At 39.2% G+C, this 20,936-nt stretch overlaps 1 protein-coding gene across 1 annotated transcript; it reads right to left on the bottom strand.

Moving 5' to 3' along the window:
• Positions 1-7,947: 7,947 nt before the first annotated feature.
• LOC145717653 (uncharacterized) lies at positions 7,948-20,025 on the bottom strand. Its single transcript, XM_081807569.1, is given in 3 exon segments — positions 7,948-11,543; positions 11,545-12,522; positions 19,509-20,025. Coding segments are annotated over 2 exon segments (960 nt in total). The 5' UTR covers positions 11,842-12,522; positions 19,509-20,025; the 3' UTR covers positions 7,948-10,880.
• Between the last annotated feature and the right edge of the window lie 911 nt (positions 20,026-20,936).

Raw genomic sequence — 20,936 nt, 5'->3', positions numbered from 1 at the left:
TAGTCAAAGTATGTTGGGGACTTGACAGTGACCAAGTTTGCCAAACATTTTAAGCACTTATGGACTTGGAACCTAAGTTACTCTGATGCCAGTAAATGCCCTTGGTCATGGTCAGAAAAATTACTTGAACTGGATTTAGAAATAATTTTCCAATTGACAGTATAAACTTATAGGTGGGTTCTTTTGGGCCAGTATCAACTCAGGTGGTTGTGACTGATATTGCTGAATGTATTGTGGAAATAGATGTGTTAATTATAGGTAATAATTCTCTTGATCATAAGGGATGTTCCCAATGGGGAAATGCCACAATTAGAATAATGGTTGTGGCACAAGGACACAACCCAGAGCCTATGAGACCTCTCCAGTGTAGTCACATAGTTACTGTGAAGCCGTACAGGAGGCCAGGGAAGGGGATCAGGGGAGTAGAAGGGGTCAGAGGTCACTATAATGATCAAATAGCTAATGGAGGCAGAGGTGTTTAAAGAAACTATATCACATAACAGCCCTCAGTAACCGGGGGAAAAGCCGATATTATTTGGCACGTCACCATGGACTCCCACAAGCTCAATGTGGCAGTAATATACTGGCACATGCAGTTCCAGATTTAACAATCATAGACTCCATAATGCAGACCGAAGGTCTTGTTTTGCAGTTGTAGACATTGCTAATGCTTTCTCAGCATCCCATTGCCTCCTGAAGATTAGCGCCAATTTGCCTTCACAGGTTCTAATTACCTTTATTTTATCATGTTGCCATAGGTTATCCTAAACTCTCTATAATTTATCACTAGTGGATAGGCTTAGCCCTAAAAAAAAAAGCTGAAATATCACCAGATATGTCTTGGTACCCTTACATCGATGGCATTATTCTGACTGAAAGGGCTAAAGACAGCGTGTAGACTGCCTTTCTTTCTTCTTTTTTTTTTCTTTTTAAAGATTTTATTTATTTAACAGAGAGAGACACAGCGAGAGAGGGAACACAGGCAGAGGGAGTGGGAGAGGGAGAAGCAGGCTTCCCGCCGAGCAGGGAGCCCGATGCGGGGCTCGATCCCAGGACCCTGGGATCATGACCCGAGCTGAAGGCAGACGCTTAACGACTGAGCCACTCAGGCGCCCCTAGACTGCCTTTCATGAGATGAGTCAATATATGAACCAGAGCTGGAAGATTAACATCCCAACAAGATACCTGGGCTAACCACGCAAGTAAGCCACTTGGGAACCGTGTGGGCTGATGCTCAGAGAAAAAGCCCTGACCTTGTTAAAGAAAAACTGTTGATCTTAATACCTCTAGCAAACAAAAATGAGGCACAACATCTGCTGGCTTGTTCCGGTGTTGGAGGCTCTCCATACCTCACACGAGGATGAGAATCTTGCTGAACTCATCGTATCAGATCGCTCAAAAGAGGCCCTGTCACACTGTAGATGCAGCCGTGTCAGATGTGGTGTCTGGCCCAGCACTTTGGACTTCTTGGGAGCTTTGGAACACTGACATTCCTGAGTATTCCTGGGCCTGGTTCATGTACTTACCAGCTAAGGTAAAGGGAGGTGGGATGTAGTAGACCACTGCCACTGGGCAGCCTCAAAGAAAACTGCTTAAAACTGTGTGTGGCAAAGAGAATTCTGCATAATGGGAGGAGCTGTAGGCTGTTGTGCTCCCCTGGAAAATATTCCCCCAAATGCACCTTGTGACATTTTCACTGATTCATAGGCAGTAGCCAATGGACTGGCAATGTGGTGTGGTGCCTGGCAGTGGGACAACTGAATGACCAAATTTTAGCCTCTTTGGGGATGAAGCATTATGATAGCAGACTGCACAAGACCCACATCCTGTTTGTGACCATGTGGATGCCCATGGTAAAGGACCTTACAAAGATGAACATCAACAGAATCCACAAGATGATCAGATAAGGACCCAGGTAAGGACCATAGCCACCTGGACACACCATCACACAGGGCATGAGAATTTGTCATTCGTGACTAAGCCTAAAAATAAGACACAGTGATTCCAGCACATGAGGTCAAGAAAGCCCAGCAAATATGCCCAGGCTGTCAGCTATGCAGCTGAGTAGCAGAGAGAACTCTGGGACCAATAACCAAGGATACCAAACCTGGCCGGTGCTGGAAAATAGACCATATGGGCTCTCTACCCTCCACCTACGGGTACTGCTGAGTGTTGATGACAATAGACACCTTTTCAGAGTCCAATACTTCCATCCCTGTCCACAGAGCAGATGGGCAGCCATACTATTCAGGGGTTTTAGATGGACAGTGTTATGTTGTTATCTATTTGTATTCCCTAAACATATCCAGTCAGACAACAGTGCCACCTTACAACAACAACAACAAATATGCAGCAGTAGGCAGCAACGGGGGATAGTCATTGGAACTTTCATGGCCATGTCATACCTAGGCGGCAAGTGCTGTTGAAAGATGAAATGGACTCTTAAAAGAGAAATTGGAAAAGATAATCGGACAACCAAGCCCCACTCCCCGTGGAGCACACACTTTAGACAGGCAATTTGGGCTCTAAATGTGGCAATTCCCCCAAAATGGTAATTTTCATTTAAATAGAATGTGTATGAACCCTACACCTGAAACTAATGATGTACTATATGTTGGCTAATTGAATTTTAAATAAATAAATAATAAAATGTTTGATTATAAGGAAGAGGAGGGAAGAGGTCGAGTTGGCTCTAAGAACTCAATCCACATAATCAACTTCTCGCTCTACATTTTTTCCTCCCACACTTACCCCTGGAGAACAGGGGGTTGAGAAACTCTAACCTAGTACTTCTTTTGTCTACTGGCTGTCCTTATTGGATTTGGCAATTATGGATATTGATGACAATGATCATGAATATGAGGTGATGACTGCTAAGGTAATGTTTGCTGGCGTACACATCAGGGTGGGGACGCCGTTCTAGGATGGTCCAAGGTATAGAAAGAAACCACAGAGGCAGTCAGGGACCAGTTGTGTGGTGTAAGACATGGGAAAGGTTGGAAAAAGAATGAAGTGATTGCTGCAGAGACTGGTGGGGGACCAATCATATAGTTGTAGAAAAAAAGGAACAACTCTCTGTGGGGAGAGAGCACTTTAGACCCTTTGAGGTCTGGGTAGAGGTAAGGACCAGTGATCCTTCTCAGCTCTTATCTCTGCCTGGCATTTGGCCAATTTATCTCAAACTGCCACCATCACCTCAACTTAACTGTTGACCAGTAAGTGATAAACGCAACTACTGACTTCAGAAAGTAAGAGCCTCCGCTTGAGATGACAGAACAAGGCTATCATTCTGGACACTGATATGATTTTCTTTAACCTGTTCTCAGACTCTTTTCTTGTTTTTCAGACTGTTGATGGTTCTAAACGCTCTAAGATGAGTGGTAATGACGATTGTATTGCCCTGGACTTCCTGCCGGCCAGTACAGCCGATACATGGGCAATTTCTAACATTTCTTGCTACAGTTGATCAATGAATAAGGAAAAACAGAGCAACCCATTTTCACCTTAGAAAGTAATGCGGCTCTCTAAGGTTGATCCTGATAGCAGCTGGGGCATATTTAGCTGACTTGGCCCCAAATTGGAAGTTGTAGTTGTGGTCACTATGTTGCTTAAGACAACGGAACATATTTGGTCCAAGCCCCTATCTGTAAAATTAATTAGAGTAGCCCATGGGGTAGCCTGCAATCCTGAGAATGCTTAGCTGGATACTGAAAGGTCAGAGGGTGGTATTGTAGGGAACAGCCCCACCATGGCAACATGGCCACCTTGCATGTACCCATGCAGGCAAAGGCTAGAAATATAGCTTATTTGAGTCTTGGCAGAATGTCTTATGATTCTCCCCAAACATGAGAGAAAGGGAGACCATTAAGGAGCTGCTACAAGATCATCTCCCATATGCCTCTATATATCAGACATTGGGAGACTGTTTTGTGATAGTTTCTCATCACCATTCAGGTTCTGGTGAAGTATGGGGCTTTCTTCCCAACCTCCACCCCTCAGAATAGAGCTGAAACAAAACAAAACAAAACAAAAGTTATTATAAAAATATTGAAAAAAAAATATTGAACTGCTTAGCTGCAGTCTAGGACTGACTCCTCAGCAACTGGGGATACCCCATTCAGTCACCTGGCCCCTTTGGCTTAATCCAGGTGTTAGCTGGCCTTAGTTCTCACTTAGTGGATCTGGAGAAAAATCTACTTCCAAGCTCATTCTTTTTGGCAGATTTCAGTTCCTTGTGTTGCACGACTGAAGTCCCTATTTCCTTAGGCTGTGAGCTGGAGACCACTCTCAGATATTTTCCAAATGGCCCCCACAGGCAATTCACAACATGTATGTTTGCTTTCTTTCAGGCCATCTAGAACACATCTCTCTGACTTCCTTTTTTGCTAGTAGTCAGAGAAAACACTGTTTTTAAAGGGCTCGTGTTAGATTAGGTGAGGCCAGCCCAAATAAACTATCTTAAGGCCTCTGATTAATCACTTTAAATACATTCACAAAATCTCTTTTGCCATGTATTATAACATTATCAAAGAAGTAACAGCGGGGAGTGTTTATCATGGGGTCCTTTTTAGAATTCTACCTACTGCAGCTATGGTAATCAGAACAGTGTTGTATTTGTACAAGGATAAAACATGGACAAAGGGAATGAAATAAAAAAAAATAAAAAGATAGCCACTTTTTAGAAAAATACCACATTAACTCAGTGGAGAAAGGATTGTCTTTTCAGTAAACGGTGCTGGAACAATTAGACATCCACAAGGGAAAAAAAGAATCTTTATCCTTACCTTACATAGTACACAAAATTAATGCAAGATTTTCTTTGACAAAATGCCTAATGTGAAGTTTTCACTTAGCTGTAAAATTAAGTTATATAACTTTAAAAGAATACATATGTAGAAAAACATCTTCATGTTGTTGGGAAAAGGAAAGATTTATTAAACAGAACATAATAAGTATGTCCTATTATGGTTTACAAATCCATAAAAGAAAAAGTAAGTAGGACTTCATTAAAATGAAGAAATATCATTCATCAAATGACACAATGAAGAGAGTGAAAAGATAAACCACAGACTTGAAAAAGGCCTTTGTAATACATTATAGACTTGTATTATAAATATAAAAACAACTCTCCTACAAATCAATGAGAAAAAGGTGACAAACAACCCAATAAAAGCGGGCAACAGGCTTGCACAGACACTTCACTAAAGAGTATATTTAAATGGCATAGGAAAGGATGCTAAAGGTCAGTACTTCTCAGAGAAATGCAAATTAAAACTGCAATTTAATCTACTACATACCTAGTAAAATAGTTAAAATTGAAAAGACAGGGGCACCTGGGTGGCTCAGTCAGTTAAGCATCTGCCTTCAGCTCAGGTCATGATCAGGTCCTGGGATTGAGCCCTGTGCAGGCTCCCTTTTCAGCAGTTCCCCCCCAACCAAATAAATAAATACAATATTTAAAAAAGAAAAATAAATAAAATTGAAAAGACATTATCAATTGTTGATAGGATATGAACCAAATAGAATTCTCATACATTGCTAGTGGGAATGCAACATACTACAGCCACTTTGCAAAACTGGCAGCATGTGGAAGGCAAGACAATGTCCCCACAAAGATGTTTACAGCTTGGATGTAAAACAGGGTTCTCCAGTAAAACAGAACCACTAGAGACCATATATATATTCTGTCAACTGAGAATTTTATGCCCCAAAAATATCTTCCAAAAATTAAGATTAAGTACTTATTTTGACAAAGAAAAGCTGAGATAATTGACTAGCAGGAAACCTGAACTAAATAAATGCTAAATGAAACTTTACAATCCCTATACCCAACATGTGGTGCGAACTCATCACCCCAAGATCAAGAGCCACATGCTCCACCAACTGAGCCAGCCAAGTGCCCCAAAGAAAATGTATGATGTAAAAACAAAATTATACCAAATGGGTCAACACTTTTTTTTTTTTTTAAGATTTTATTTATTTGACAGAGAGAGACACAGTGAGAGAGGAAACACTAGCAGGGGGAGTGGGAGAGGGAGAAGCAGGCTTCCTGCCGAGCAGGGAGCCTGATGTAGGGCTTGATCCCAGGACCCTGAGATCATGACCTGAGCCGAAGGCAGACGTTCAATGACTGAGCCACCCAGGCGCCCCTGGATCAACACTTTTAAAAAGAACCTTTTTGACTTTATTAAAGTATAGAAATATTGTTCAACTTTTTTGGAATGAACAATCACCTAGATTTTCCTTAATAGATTTGTGAATTGAAATGACCAATTTATTCAGGATGTTACACAAATATTCATATTTGTTACCGGAAGTTTTGTCTTGCCCTTTAAATGTAAAATCAAGGTTATGCAAGAATCATAAAATTAAATGTCAAGCTTGACGTTTAGATAAACTAGGAGGAGCTCCTCAAAATTTTAGGAATTCTACCTATAAAAAAGATCAGGTACAGGGCACCTGGGTGGCTCACTTGGTTAATCATCGGACTCTTGATTTTGGCTCAGGTCATGATCTCAGAGTCCTGAGAGTGAACCCTGTGTCATGCTCCCTACTCAGTGGGGAGTCTGCTTCTCTCTCTCCCTCTGCCCCTACCCCTGCTTGTGTGTGCTCTCTATCTCTCTCTAAAATAAAAAAATAAATCTTAAAAAAAAATCAGGTACTAGATATGTCTCCTGAGGCAAGGGAAACAAAAGTAAAAATAAATGATTAGAACTTCATCAACGTAAAAAGCTTCTGCACGGCGAAGGAAACAATCAAGAAAACTAAAAGGCAACCTATGGAATGGGAGAAGATATTTGCAAATGACATACCCAATAAAGGGTTAGTTTCCAAAATATATAAAGAACTTAAACAACTCAACAGCCAAAAAACCGAATTATCCAGTTTAAAAAATGGGCAGAAGACATGAATAGACATTTTTCCAAAGAAGCCATACAGATGGCCAACAAACACATGAAAAGATGCTCAACAACACTCATCATCAGGGAAATACAAATCAAAACTACGATGAAATATCACCTCACACCTATCAGAATGGCTAAAATCAACAACACAAGAAACAACAGGTGTTGGTGAGGATGCGGAGAAAGGGGAACCCTCTTACACTGTTGGTGGGAATGCAGACTAGTGCAGCCCCTCTGGAAAACAGTATGGAGATTCCTCAAAAAGTTAAAAAGAGGGGCACCTGGGTAGCTCAGTTGGTTAAGCATCTGCCTTCAGCTCAGGTCATGATCTCAGGGTCCTGAGATCGAGCTCCGCATTGGGCTTTCTGCTCAACAGGGAGTCTACTTCTCCTTCTCCCTCTGCCCCTCCCTCCCCACTCATGCTCTCCCTATCTCTCAAATAAATAAACAAAATCTTTTTAAAAAGTTAAAAATAGAGCTACCCTATGATCTAGCAATTGCACTAGTAGGTATTTACCCAAAGAATATAAATTGAAAGGATACGTGCACCCCTACGTTTATAGCAGCATTATCGAAATAGCCAAATTATGGAAAGAGCCCAAATCGACTGATGAATGGATAAAGAAGTGATATATGTATATCACTTATATATTAATATATAAAAATATAAATAATGGAATATTACTCAGCCATGAAAAAGAATGAAACCTTGCCATTTGCAATGATGTGGTTGGAGCTAGAGAGTAGTATGCCAAGTGAAATGTCAGAGAAAGACAAATACCATATGATTTCACTCATACGTGAAATTTAAGAAACCAAAGAAGCATAGGGAAAAAAGGAGAGAAGAAAACCAAGAAATAGACTCTCAACTATAGAGAATAAACAGATGGTTACCAGAGGAGAGGTGGGTGGGGAGATGTGTTAAATAGGTGATGGGGATTAAAGAGGATACTTGTGAGGAGCACTGGGTATTGTATATAAGTGATGAATCACTAAATTGTACGCCTGAAGCTAATTTTACACTGTATGTAACTAACTGGAATTTATTTTTTTTAAAGATTTTTATTTATTTATTTGACAGAGAGAGAGACAGCAAGAGAGGGAACACAAGCAGGGGGAGTGGGAGAGGGAGAAGCAGGCTTCCCTTGGAGCAGGGAGACCAATGCGGGGCTCGATCCCAGGACCCTGGCATCATGACCTGAGCCGAAGGCAGACGCTTAACGACTGAGCCACCCAGGCGCCCCACTAACTGGAGTTTAAATAAAAACTTAAAAAAAAGATCAGGTGGTTTCTTTAGCTATGGGCAATTTATTTAGTTTTTATTGGACTAGTGGATGTTTATATTTCTCTTGACTGAGTTCTGGAGATTTGTTTTTGAAGAATATCATGCATTTTACTTTTTTGAAATTATTAGCAAAAAGAGTGTATCTCTTACCCATAAAATCTATAATTTGTAATAACATCAATTTCTCAGTCCTAATGCTTATCTTTTTTTTGCCAAAATTGCTACATTGTTAATCTTTTAAGAAACACCATTTATGGGGTGCCTGGTTGATGCAGACAGTTAAGCATCCAACTCTTGGTTTCAGCTCAGGTTCCGATTTCAGGGTTGTGTTACTGAGCCCTTTGTTGGAGTCTGTTTGGGACTCTGCCCCACCCCTTCTTTCAAGAGCCTTTTTAAATGCAATTAAACACACACATACAAACACTATACATACAATGTATATATCTATATATAGATATGAAGATTAATATACATATTCAGTAGAAACATAATACTGCTTTCAATCTTATGTATTTCACTTCAAGTATGGCAAAATGGGATGACTAAGATAACTGTCATCGGTTTGTAATGAGGAGTAAATGAGTTATGAATGCATGAATGTAACTAGTGAATTGTTTAGTAAATGTTAGTATTTTCTTCATCTATTTTATTTATGGAATGGTGTTTAACCATAAGAGACACTCCATATTGGAAAAGAAAAAACTTAAAACCAAAATAAAGATGTTAAGATGTAATAAGCTCTTCCTACAGAATTCAATCTTTATGCTGATCATAACATTTATACCAGAGAGAAAGTGTATATAAAGTTCTATGGGATGGTTGAGATCACAACTGTCACAGCATAATGAGGTTTATTACAAAAAGTATAATATAGAACACATTATCTGACTGATAAGAGAACACATTGGGTAGCCAAAATATCTGAATACTGATTCGATTCTCATCTAAGTTACCCTTTTATTAAGGATGAAATCAACACAACTGCCAACAGTGGTAAATTTAGGGGAGAAACTAGGGAAAGGGAAATAGGCAAATGGGAGTTTAGTTTATCTGCAATGTTTAAAATTTTGTATGTATAAGACATCCACAGATTATTTCAGAAATAAAAAATAGAAAAAGGAGACAAGTATACAAAATGCAAACAGGATGTTGAAAGAAGCATTGTTTATAAGGCAAAATTTAGAAGGCAAACATTTTATCAAAATAATAGTAGAGCCACAGAGATAAACACTAACTCTATTCCAATAAGGACAGTGTTATAATATTTAATAACTTGGAAAACTGTTCATGATACATTTTACCATAGAAAAAGTAATTTATGAAATGGAGTTTCTTTTAAACATTACTGAAAGGATTTGTGTTGATAATTTTGAGAGTGGGTATTCTAACAGTTGACAGAAATAAAGGTTTCTTTGTGCTTTTTGAAATAATCTGAAAAATTTACAATAAAATGTTAATATTAAAAGGAATTCTCTTCAAAAAGGCAGTATAGGGGCGCCTGGGTGGCTCAGTCAGTTAAGCATCTGCCTTTAGCTCAGGTCATGATCCCAGGGTCCTGGGATCAAGCCCTGCATCGGGCTCCCTGCCTAGTGGGGAGCCTGCTTCTCCCTCTCCCTCAGCCTGCAGCTCCCCCTGCTTGTGCTCTCTCTCTCTCAAATAAATAAATATAATATTTAAAAAAAAAGGCAGTACAGTTTTATTTGTATTAAGATACAAAAAAAGTGAAAATAATAAAGAAGGTACAGGTATAATTACAGATAGATAAATATGTATATACATATATAAACACATACATATGAATATTTAAATTGTTGCCCTGAAACTTAACTTTATAAAAAAAAACTTATATAAATTAGAATATATCACCAAAATGGCAGGAAAAGCAACTGGAAAGGATAAGTAGTGATAGGTTCAAAATCCTGGCAAAAAAGAAGTCAATCCAGAACTGTAAGCACAATTAACAATTTTATTTTTTTATTATTTTATTTTATTTTATTTATTTTTTTATTTTTTTTAAAGATTTTATTTATTTATTTGAGAGACAGAGAATGAGAGACAGAGAGCATGAGAGGGAGGAGGGTCAGAGGGAGAAGCAGACTCCCCGCTGAGCAGGGAGCCCAATGCGGGACTCAATCCCGGAACTCCAGGATCATGACCTGAGCCGAAGGCAGTTGCTTAACCAACTGAGCCACCCAGGCGCCCCTTATTTTTTTAAAAAAGATTTTATTTATTTATTTGACAGAGAGAGACACAACGAGAGAGGGAACACAAGCAGGGGGAGTGGGAGAGGGAGAAGCAGGCTTCCCGCGGAGCAGGACCCTGGCATCATGACCTGAGCTGAAGGCAGACGCTTAACGCTTAACGACTGAGCCACCCAGGCGCCTCAAGCACAACTAACAATTTTAATGACCAGTAAATATAAGTAAGGCAAAAATACCTAGAGTTAAATTAGGAAAAGTAAAATGAAATTCTAGGATTATTCCTTGATAAATCCTCTGATAGTTAAGGTTGACATGCACCAAAGTTTTCGTTTTCTTCCTTCACGGTCATAAATTCCTGATATTCAGGAGTGAACTTCTGATGATCTTCTGATATTTACTATATTCTTAGGCAATTTAGGCTGTAAAAAGCAAATAAAAGGCTCTTCATACTAATTATAGGATCTAACCAGCATGAAGTCCTATCTCAAATTAGATGAAATTCATAATTAAATGCCTTTCCCATAGATTATTTTCAGAGCGTCTTACCAGCATGATCTTTCCGATATTGATTAAGATTTGAACTACGTAAAAAACCTTCCCACATTCTTTGCATTCGTAAAGTTTTTCACCATTTTGAATTCTCTGATGTTGAGAAAGGTCTGAGGAACAATGAAAGGCCTTTTTACACTCCTTACATTCAAAGCATTTCTCACCAGTATGAATCCTCTGATGCCGGATAATGGCAGGGCTACTACTAAAGGTTTTCCCACATTCCTTACATTCGTAGGGTTTCTTACCCATATGAATTCCCCAATGTTGACTAAGGCGTGAAGGGTGATAAAAGGTCTTTCCACATTCTTTACACACATGTGGTTTCTCACCAGTGTGAATTCTCTGATGTTCTGTAAGTATAGAACTATTACAAAAAGTCTTTCCACATTCGTTACACACATATGGTTTCTCACCTGTGTGAATTCTCTGATGTTCTGTAAGTTTGGAGCTGCTACAAAAGGCCTTTCCACAATCTTTACATATATAGGGTTTTTCACCAGTATGAACTCTCTGATGTCGGTTAAGGGCTGAGCAACTTCCAAATGCCTTAGCACAGTTTTTACATTCATAGGGTTTCTCCCCAGTATGAATTCTATGATGTATAAAAAAAATACAATGCACTCTTAAAGGCCTTGCCACATTCCTTACATTCATAGGGTTTTTCACCAGTATGCGTTCTCTGATGCCTTTTAAGATCTGAGGAATAATGAAAGACTTTGTCACATTCTTTACACATATAAGCTTTCTCACCAGTGTGAATTCTCTGATGTTCTGTAAGTACTGAACTGCTATGAAAGGCTTTTCCACTCTCCTTACATATATATGGTTTCTCACCAGTGTGAATTCTCTGATGCAGAGTAATGGCTGATTTACTACTATAGGCTTTTCCACATAACATACATTGATAAGGTTTCTCACTCGCATGAAGTCTCCGATGATAAGTAAGGTCTGAGGAATGATAAAAAAAAAAATCCCACCTTCCTTAACTAGACAGGGTTTCTCACACGTGTAAATTCCCTGATGTGATAGAAATACTGAGCCAGTACCAAAGGCTTTTCCACATTCTTTACCTTCATAGATTTTCTCCTTAGTATGAATACAGTATGTGCACAGTATAAGGCCCTATCACATTCCTTATGTTCAGTTTTCACCAGTGAACATGATCTGATGTTGAGTATGTTTTGAACCTCTACTAATAACCTTCCCATATTCCTTATGGTTCCTGAACTTCTTGCCAGTATCAATTCTCTGATGTGTAGTTAGTTGTAAGTCATGTACAAAAGCTTTCTCACAGTTCTTGCATTCATAGTGTTTCTCTTCCATATATGATTTTTGATATGGAGATGTGTTATGACTGAAAATGTATATATTTTCATAGTTGAAAATAACTTGATTAAAATTTTTCTCATGAGATCCTTGTTTTTTGTCAGTCTTTCTTTTACATTCCCAGTCATTCTGTAACAGGAACACTCAAGTCCAAGTTTTTTAAGACTTCCCAATATAAACCACTGGGGTGATTCTATTTCATAAACTTCCTTCTTCAGAGATAATTCCTTGGTTTTACACCAAGATTCATGTTCTGAAAGAAAGCATAATAGAAAACATTCACTTTTTTCCCCCTGGAAGAAATGAAACTTTTATAGTATAAATAGGGGAATTAATTTGAAATTAATGTATATGAGATGTAAATTATTTATACAGTGATCAAATATACTGGTAGAATTTGATAAATGCACAAAGCACATGAATTGATGGGAAGTCATACTGGATGATGAGGTGATTAGGAAATTTTAAATGGATAATTTCCAAATTTTGAAACAAATTAGAACTACAAGGAGGTAACATTTTTCAACCGTCAAAATGGCAAAAATCTAAATGTTTGACAACATATTCTTTCAGGAAGCTAAGGAGAAACAGGTTCTCTCATTCATTACTAGTTGGATGACAATATGGTATACCCACTGTGGAGGAGGCTTCAGCATTCCCTAACCAAATTACATATTTACTTACCCTTTTATAAACTAGCAATCTGAGTGACATGACTCAACTCTCAAGATATACTGACATAAATTTTAAAAGATTTACATACAATGCCATTCAGTGAAGCACAATTTATAATAACAATTACTGGAACCAACCCAAATGTCCATTCTCAGATAACTGGCTGAAAAACTATGGTGCATCTACTAAGTGGAATATATTTTCCAACTATAAAAAGGAATGAGGAAAACCCTTTTTTTAAGGATTTTATTCATTTATTTGAGAGAGAAAGAGAGCAGGAGTTAGCACAAGCAGGAGCGCAAGTTAGAGAGCACAAGCAGGGGGAGCAGCAGAGGGAGTGGGAGAAGCAGACTCCCCACTGAGCAGAAAGCCTGATGTGGGGCTCTATCCCAGGACCCTGAGATCATGACCCAAGCGGAAGGCAAATGTTTAACCAACTGAGCCACCCAGGCACCCCTGAATGGATGAAAATCCTTATACCTCCTTGAAGTTATCTCCCGGACATACTGTTAAGTGAGAAAAGGAAGGTGGACTAAATTGTATATAGCATGCTGCCATGAAAATAAGAAAGGGAGGTTAAGAAGATATATACAATTGCTTTTATTTAGAAAAAAAATGGAAGGGTAAACTCACTGGAGAGAGAGGTGGAGAACAATGTACAGTAGACTGGGATAAAAGCTAGACTTCCCTGAATATACACTATTTTATGGATTTGCCATTGGAATCTTGGAAATATTCCATATAATTATAAAACAAAATCAAAAGAAACCTCAAACTACCAAAAACAAATTAAACATGATTTTAGTTTTATAATCAATTTGGTACACTCCAAGTAGAACTATTGGTGATCATTTCAAAATTCAGAAATCTACCTGTATAGCACCAGTGGATCATAACCCATAGTTCCAACAAAGAAGCAGGATGTGAGAACTTGCATGACTAGATACCAAGCTGTGTACCACAGTCAATTTTATTTCAAACCCCATAGTGAAGAAAAAACAGTAACTGTAATTGAGCACAGAAGGGGCCTAGAAGGTACTTGCGATGTTCTATTTCTTAAACTAACAGAGTAACAAGATGGGTCTTCACTGTATTATTACTCAGACTGTGCAATTTGGTTTCAAAATTTTTATACACACGAAAATGTTATGGGTTGAACTGTGTCCATATGTTGATGTCCTTACCACCACCACTACCATGCCCCTACTTCAGAAGGTGACCTTATGTGGAAATTAGTTAAATTAAGATGAGATCATACTGGAGTAGGATGAGCCTCTAATATAATATGACTAGTCTTCTTGTAAAGTGAATCTGGAAACACACACATGCAGAGAACATGTGAAGATGAAGACAAAGATCAGCGTGATGCAGGAAAAGACAAAGAATGCCAAAGATTGCCAGCAAGTCATTGGAAGCCAGGAGAGAAGCATAGAAAAGATTCTCTTTCACAACTCTGGCAAACAAATACAACATATTTCCCAAAAATATTTGAAAAGGGTTTTTAAAAGGAAAAAGACTTTTGAACATCTTTTTGTACCAAAAAGTAAGTGAGCACTTAAAAAATTATGTCAGCATGTTGGAAAGACCTAGAGCTACCTGGAAGGGGTTCTGACTTGCCAAACCTGGGTGGTTTAGGCACTAAAATAATTAATTAATTGTAAACCTTTGCAAAGAATACAAAACCATGAGGCCTCATCTTTTGATGAGGAATACAATATTACCATGGTGCCTCCCCACAGATGACTGATAAGTTGCAGAAAAAATAAAAACTATACAATAGAGAAAGTGGACAATATTTGGGACAGGTAATCAAAATTAACATAATCAATGAGGGGCAGAAGCAAATCATATACTTTTAGATATGATGTCCTGAGGAGGACAAAATATCACATATTTGGTATCCTGGCAGGAGAAGAATAACTTGAACTTAATCATGAGATAATACAGAAAAGCTAAATGAAGAGCATTCTATTAAAAAAAGAAAGTGGAGGGGCACCTGGGTGGCTCAGTCGTTAAGCGTCTGCCTTCGGCTCAGGTCATGATCCCAGGGTCCTGGGATCAACCCCTACATCAGGCTCCCTGCTCTGCGGGAAGCCTGCTTCTCCCTCTCCCACTCCCCCTGCTTGTGTTCCCTCTCTCACGTGTCTCTCTCTGTCAAATAAATAAAATCTTAAAAAAAAAAAAAAAGTGGACTTTATTCTTCAAAAAATGATCATGTAATTATAAACAATGAAAGTCTAATAAACTTTTGCAACTTAAGAGAAAAGTAAAGAGACAGTAAAATGCAAAGCCAAAACAGACTGAATCCTGTACTAAATGGGGAGAGAAAATGCCCTAAAGACATTATTGGGACAGTTGACACAACTGGAATGTGAATGGTCAATTAAATAAAAATATTTTACCAATGTGACATTTCTTAAATGTTACTAGTGATGTTTTAATAATGTAAGAGAATATTCTTGTTCTTTGGAAGTACACAAAGAAGTATTAAGGACTAAAAGGCCATGATGTTTACAATCTATTATTAAATGGTTCAGGAAAAAAATGATATGTATGAGTGTATGTGGGTGTGGAGCAAGAAAGAGACAGGGATGGGCGCCTGGGTGGCTCAGTTGGTTGAGCGACTGCCTTCGGCTCAGGTCATGATCCTGGAGTCCCGGGATCGAGTCCCGCATCGGGCTCCCTGCTCGGCGGGGGGTCTGCTTCGTCCTCTGACCCTATCCCCTCTCATGTGTTCTCTCTCTCTCAAATAAAAAAAAAAAAAAAAACTTTAATAAAAAAAAAAAAGAAAGAGACAGGGATGGGGGAGGGGGAGAGAAAGAATGATAAAGTAAATGTGTTAAAATATTAAAATTGGAAAACTGCTGAGTTTAGATAAAGGATATAAAGGAGTTCTCTGATTCTTGCAACTTTTCATTGAAATTATTTTCTACAACTATGTATATACATATATACGTGTATGTATATGTATATACACATGAAGAAACACTCCTACACTCATTTAATGAAGCTAATAAAGTCTTTAAACAAAATGAACCAAAAATTGTATGAGGAAAGAAAATTATAGGCCAATCTAAGTTACCAAATAGATATGCAAAATCTGAATAAAATGTTAACAAACTCTATCCTACAATGTCATATAAAATAAACCAATATGACTGTGTTAATTTTATTCTAGGAACACAAGGTTGCCATTATAAAATTTACTATATACTAAACCAATTAAAGAGAAAAAAAGATTATTTCTAAAGATAGGGAAAATAATTTGACAAAATTGAACATCTAATCATAAAAATCAACTCTCAACAAGCTATGAATAGCTTCAAAGACATTATTTAGGTCATTATTTAAAAGGTCATTATTTAGGGAAGATGGAGCTTCAGCCTCAGCCCCGGTAGAGCTGCACATATTCAACTCTACAGAGCTCAAGCTTTCTCTTTGGCAACAGGGAAATGGAATATACAGGATATTTGAAAGGAGCTGAGAAATTCACAAGGGGAGGAGCAAATATCCCAGAGGGAAGACTGAATTTTTAGAGACAGGTATGCTTAGCAACTAAGATCAGGTTGTTATAGTTTTCCAAAATCACATTTCTGTACAAATCCCTCTGATCAGAATCCAGGCATCCCCACTCCTCCTGAGAAAAGTCTATAGACACATCCTTGATCACCCCAGTCCCTGAAAAAATAAATCTGTGTATTAAGGTTATAATAAAAACAAAAGCTCTTAAATGGGAGGAGAAAAGAAAAAGGTGAAAATATAGGTGATAAAGAGAGTGTTTATAGGAAAGGACAGATAGAACAAACAGGCTGGGTCTGGAGGTCTGGATGTCAGTATGATTTAATTTATGTTCTCAAACATTCCAGTTCCTGAAGATAGATCAAACCACCCAATCACAGTAGGGACATTTCCAGTATCCAAGCAGGTTTGGGATGTACAAAGGCCAGCTAAGTAGAGTTTCTCTATTATGTGAAATAGTATAAGCCATCATCTAGTCTAATAACGTCTGGTATATAATTGTCAGTAATAGGTAATTCCCTCTGCCTACTGTTGACCCACTTCTACAAAATATCTTAGAATAAAATTTGAGAATAAAAGAAATTAAGAGAATATCCTTTAAAAAATTAAGACAGAAAAAAAGAGGTTATATATAAAGTATCAGAAAGGTAATGTACTTCTAAATATCACTGTTAGAATGAAGAAAATGGTATAAAGACATGTTTAGAGGAGAGTTTCCCAACCTTAGCAATGTTGACATTTGGGGCTGAATAATTCTTTGTCATGGGGGGTGCTGTCGAGTGCACTGTTTGTTGGATGTTTAGCAACAACTCTGACCTCCACTAGATGCTGGTAGCACTCTCCTCCCAACTTTGACAACCAAAAGTATCTGTAGATGTTGCCAAATATCCCTGGAGGGGTGAGGGTAGGAGCAAAATTGTTCCTGGTTGAGAACCAGTTTAGAGTCCAGACAAGCAAAGGTTCAAAAGATTCCCCTCCTGCTTCTATGCATCTTTGCTTGGAAGTAACTGGTTGTGCTCCATAAAATCTATAGAGTAAACCATCAAGAGGTATATTAGGCATCCGGATGATGGGAAATAAGAGTCACAGGAGAAAGAGAACAAAAGAGTCAGTGTTACTGTGAAAGAAAAGTACCAGGATGACAGCTGTGTAGCAAGTCTGCAGCATAACCAATGGAGACAGGAGCAGTAACACAAAGGAAACCAGAAGAAAGTACTGAAGAACTAAATGACTGATGATTGTGACAGTATGGAAAATATTATTGATAGTCATGTGACAGTGATGTTTACACATTTTGATGGGTTAGCAACACAAATGTGGAAAACTGAGCAAATAACTTTAAAAGATAACTAGCTCCAGGGGCGCCTGGGTGGCTCAGTCATTAAGTGTCTGCCTTCGGCTCAGGTCATGATCCCAGGGTCCTGGGATCGAGCTCCGCATCGGGCTCCCTGCTCTGCGGGAAGCCTGCTTCTCCCTCTCCCACTCCCCCTGCTTGTGTTCCCTCTCTCGTTGTGTGTCTCTCTGTCAGATAAATAAATAAAATCTTAAAAAAAAAAAAAGATAACTAGCTCCAGGAAAAAAAAATTACTCTAGAAATAATATGTCTGCTTAGTATACTACTTGGCTCAGCTCTAATACTTACATAGTAATAACTACATATATATACTATAGAGTTAAGTAAAAATCATGTTATAACCCTGGTGGGGAAAAGCTAATTTACCACTCCAACACACACAGAAGCCAAGGAATAATGACTACACTTGATTCCTCCACAAATAGTAAAATGAGAATAATTGGAAATACCAGTATAAATATTGAAGGCAGTTAGTTGACTTAATCTTTCTTCTCATTTTGGTATTTGGCACTAATAAGACCTTTAAGGTCTGTCGGTCTGGGCTCTAACAATAAGGTTCTCAAACTACTTAGGCTCTGGTATAATTCAACCTGTAACCAGGCATCACTAAACTGCAATAAATGTTCCTGGTTCCTGAGTTGCCAAAAATCTGATGAAAATTGATGAAGATTCACAAAGAGGCTGAGGTCAAATGAAGACTGAACAACACCAACTCTCATTTTGTCTTACAGTCTGTGATGATCATGATTTTCCAGATATGAGCTCCCACTCAAGTGCTCAACTTGACCTCATCACATCATAGTCCAGGTAAAACAGATTCATTTAGCAAATAATATCCTCATTTTCCTCCCTGTGCACTTCTGCTCAATCAACATTCCTGACCCCACGTGGAAAAAGATAACGATTTATAGAAAAAAAGTCGTGAACACTTGTTGCCATTCGGAAGGGGCCCCTAGGCAACACAGCTGAGTAGACGGGATGGAAGGAAATGGTCAGGAAGTCCTGAAAGAGATGTTCTTACCCAATAAAGGGTAGGATGAGGAAGGCAAATGCTCATTGTGTTTCAGGAAGCATCACCTCGGGTCATGGCTTTCAGTCTTGCCCGAAGCGCAGTCGTCCTCAGGGGTCCCCTTCTGGAAAAGGGCAGAGTCCTGACACTGCAGAGCTAGCAGACCAACGCTGGCCTCGGTTCCCAGAACAACCCGGTTCAAAGGGCAGTCCTTTACCCTGCTTCCCCATTGTCAACTCTCTCCACTTCACACAGATACACTGACAGGGATGGGAGAGAGAATGGACTAATTCCGCCCGAGACCAAGGCTCCGGCTGCAGCAGAATGGCCTCTGGGAAGCTGGCAGTGTCTGGAGAAGCGGGCACGAATGCCCCCTACCCCGCACCACCTTGCTCTGAGCAATCCTCTGTCTGTCCCTCCAGGAGCAGGACTCCGGAGACTAGACTTACAGCAGAAAAGCCCGCCTCAGACAAGACCCTGAGCCAGAGACGTGCCCCAATTCAGGTCCCATATCAAAGACCCGAGGGCGCCTCTGTCCTCAAGAAGGCGGTGGCTCCCGGAAGCACAGCTGGTCAATCCCGGTCGCCCCCACACGTGTATCAACCTCCAGATGTTAAAGGTGCAGCGCGCTGATAACTGAGCCCAACTTGCTAACTCCGCGGCGAAAAATGCACAAGCTTACCGGATATAAGTCCTTCAGTCGCAAGGTTATGCTTATGCCCATTCGGACCAGTGAGCCTTTCAGCCCCAAGAAGTCCGGCGCCCCGGTGCGAAGAAGGGATTGGAGCTCAGCAGACCCCACAAGCAATGGTATCAACAAGGCCAAAGACAAAACGGATTCCACTTTACCAAATTGCATGTGCGCGTGCGCGACTTGGAGGCGTTCGCGAGGCCTGAACTACAATCTCCAGAATCCTTTGAGCGCACTCTACCCTTGACAGCGCCAAGGCGGCTCTTGCTGCCTGTGCCTAGGGCCAACTGCCCTCCTTGGTGAACCAGCGCTGTGGGATGGGTCGGTGTTCTCCAGAGTACTGTTGCTAATCAGAAGTTAATGTTATTTAGTGACCACTGCCTGAGTGGCAGAAGGCTGCCAATGCCCTTGGTTCACTCGATCCCATCTGGGGAATCATTACTCTGTTCTATAGACTTTGAAAACCAGAGTCAAAAAAGTTTAGTGACAACCAGAGACTAGAAACGGATTACGACCCAAGACTGATTTTTTTAATGATTTAAAATTTTTGTCCATGGTTGATTAATTTTTGCATAGGCTAAATAAAAGATAAATTATATAAGTCTTGTTGAACTTCAGGCTAAATATTTTTTTAAATTTATTTTTATTTATTTGACACAGAGATAGAGATGGTGAGAGAGAGAGCATAAGCAGGGGGAGCGGCAGGCAGGCAGAGGGAGAGGGAGAAGCAGGCTCTCTGCTGAGCAAGGAGCCCGACGCGGGGCTCCATCCCAGGACCCTTGAATCATGGCCTGAGCCGAAGGAAGCCGCTTAACCGACTGAGGCACCCAGGGGCCCCTAGGCTAAATATTTTGACAAGAATACTCCATGGGTGATATTGTGTCCTTCTTAATGTATCATATCAGAGGCCACTTGATGTCACTTTTTCCCATTCCTGATGTTAATTTATTTCCTTAAGGCTGTAGTCAACAGTCCTATTTAAAGCTATATCTTCTCTTTTTGTTTTTGAGTAAACTATGGAGTGGCGCTTTCAGACTGTTTGAATAAATATGGATACAAATTTGTCCTATCTTTGCCATGTGGCTACTAAAAACATTTGTTGAAAAACCTATATGTAACATATACATATAATACATCCAACTCCTCAAGATTCAAAGGGTATTAAATGATCCAAAATGCCTTCATTATCATATACTATCTTTCCTATGTGTTTGGATCTATAGCTGGACTTTTAAGTAGTTCTAGTGTTCTATTATATTTTTGCTAGAGCTATACTCCTAATTATTATAGAGTTATAGTATGTCTTAATATCTGATGGTTCCAATTATCCAATTCTTCTCCTCTTTCAGAATTGTACTGGTTATTCTGATTTCTTTATTTTTCCATATAGACTTTAGAATTAGCTCATATATCTAAAAA

This window comes from Leptonychotes weddellii, chromosome 16 (genome assembly GCF_054177405.1).
Source record: "Leptonychotes weddellii isolate Sample4059 chromosome 16, ASM5417740v2, whole genome shotgun sequence".
Taxonomy (NCBI): Eukaryota; Metazoa; Chordata; class Mammalia; order Carnivora; family Phocidae; genus Leptonychotes; species Leptonychotes weddellii.
Note: the sequence above shows the minus strand (reverse complement) of the source record. Positions and strands in the feature narration are given on the sequence as shown.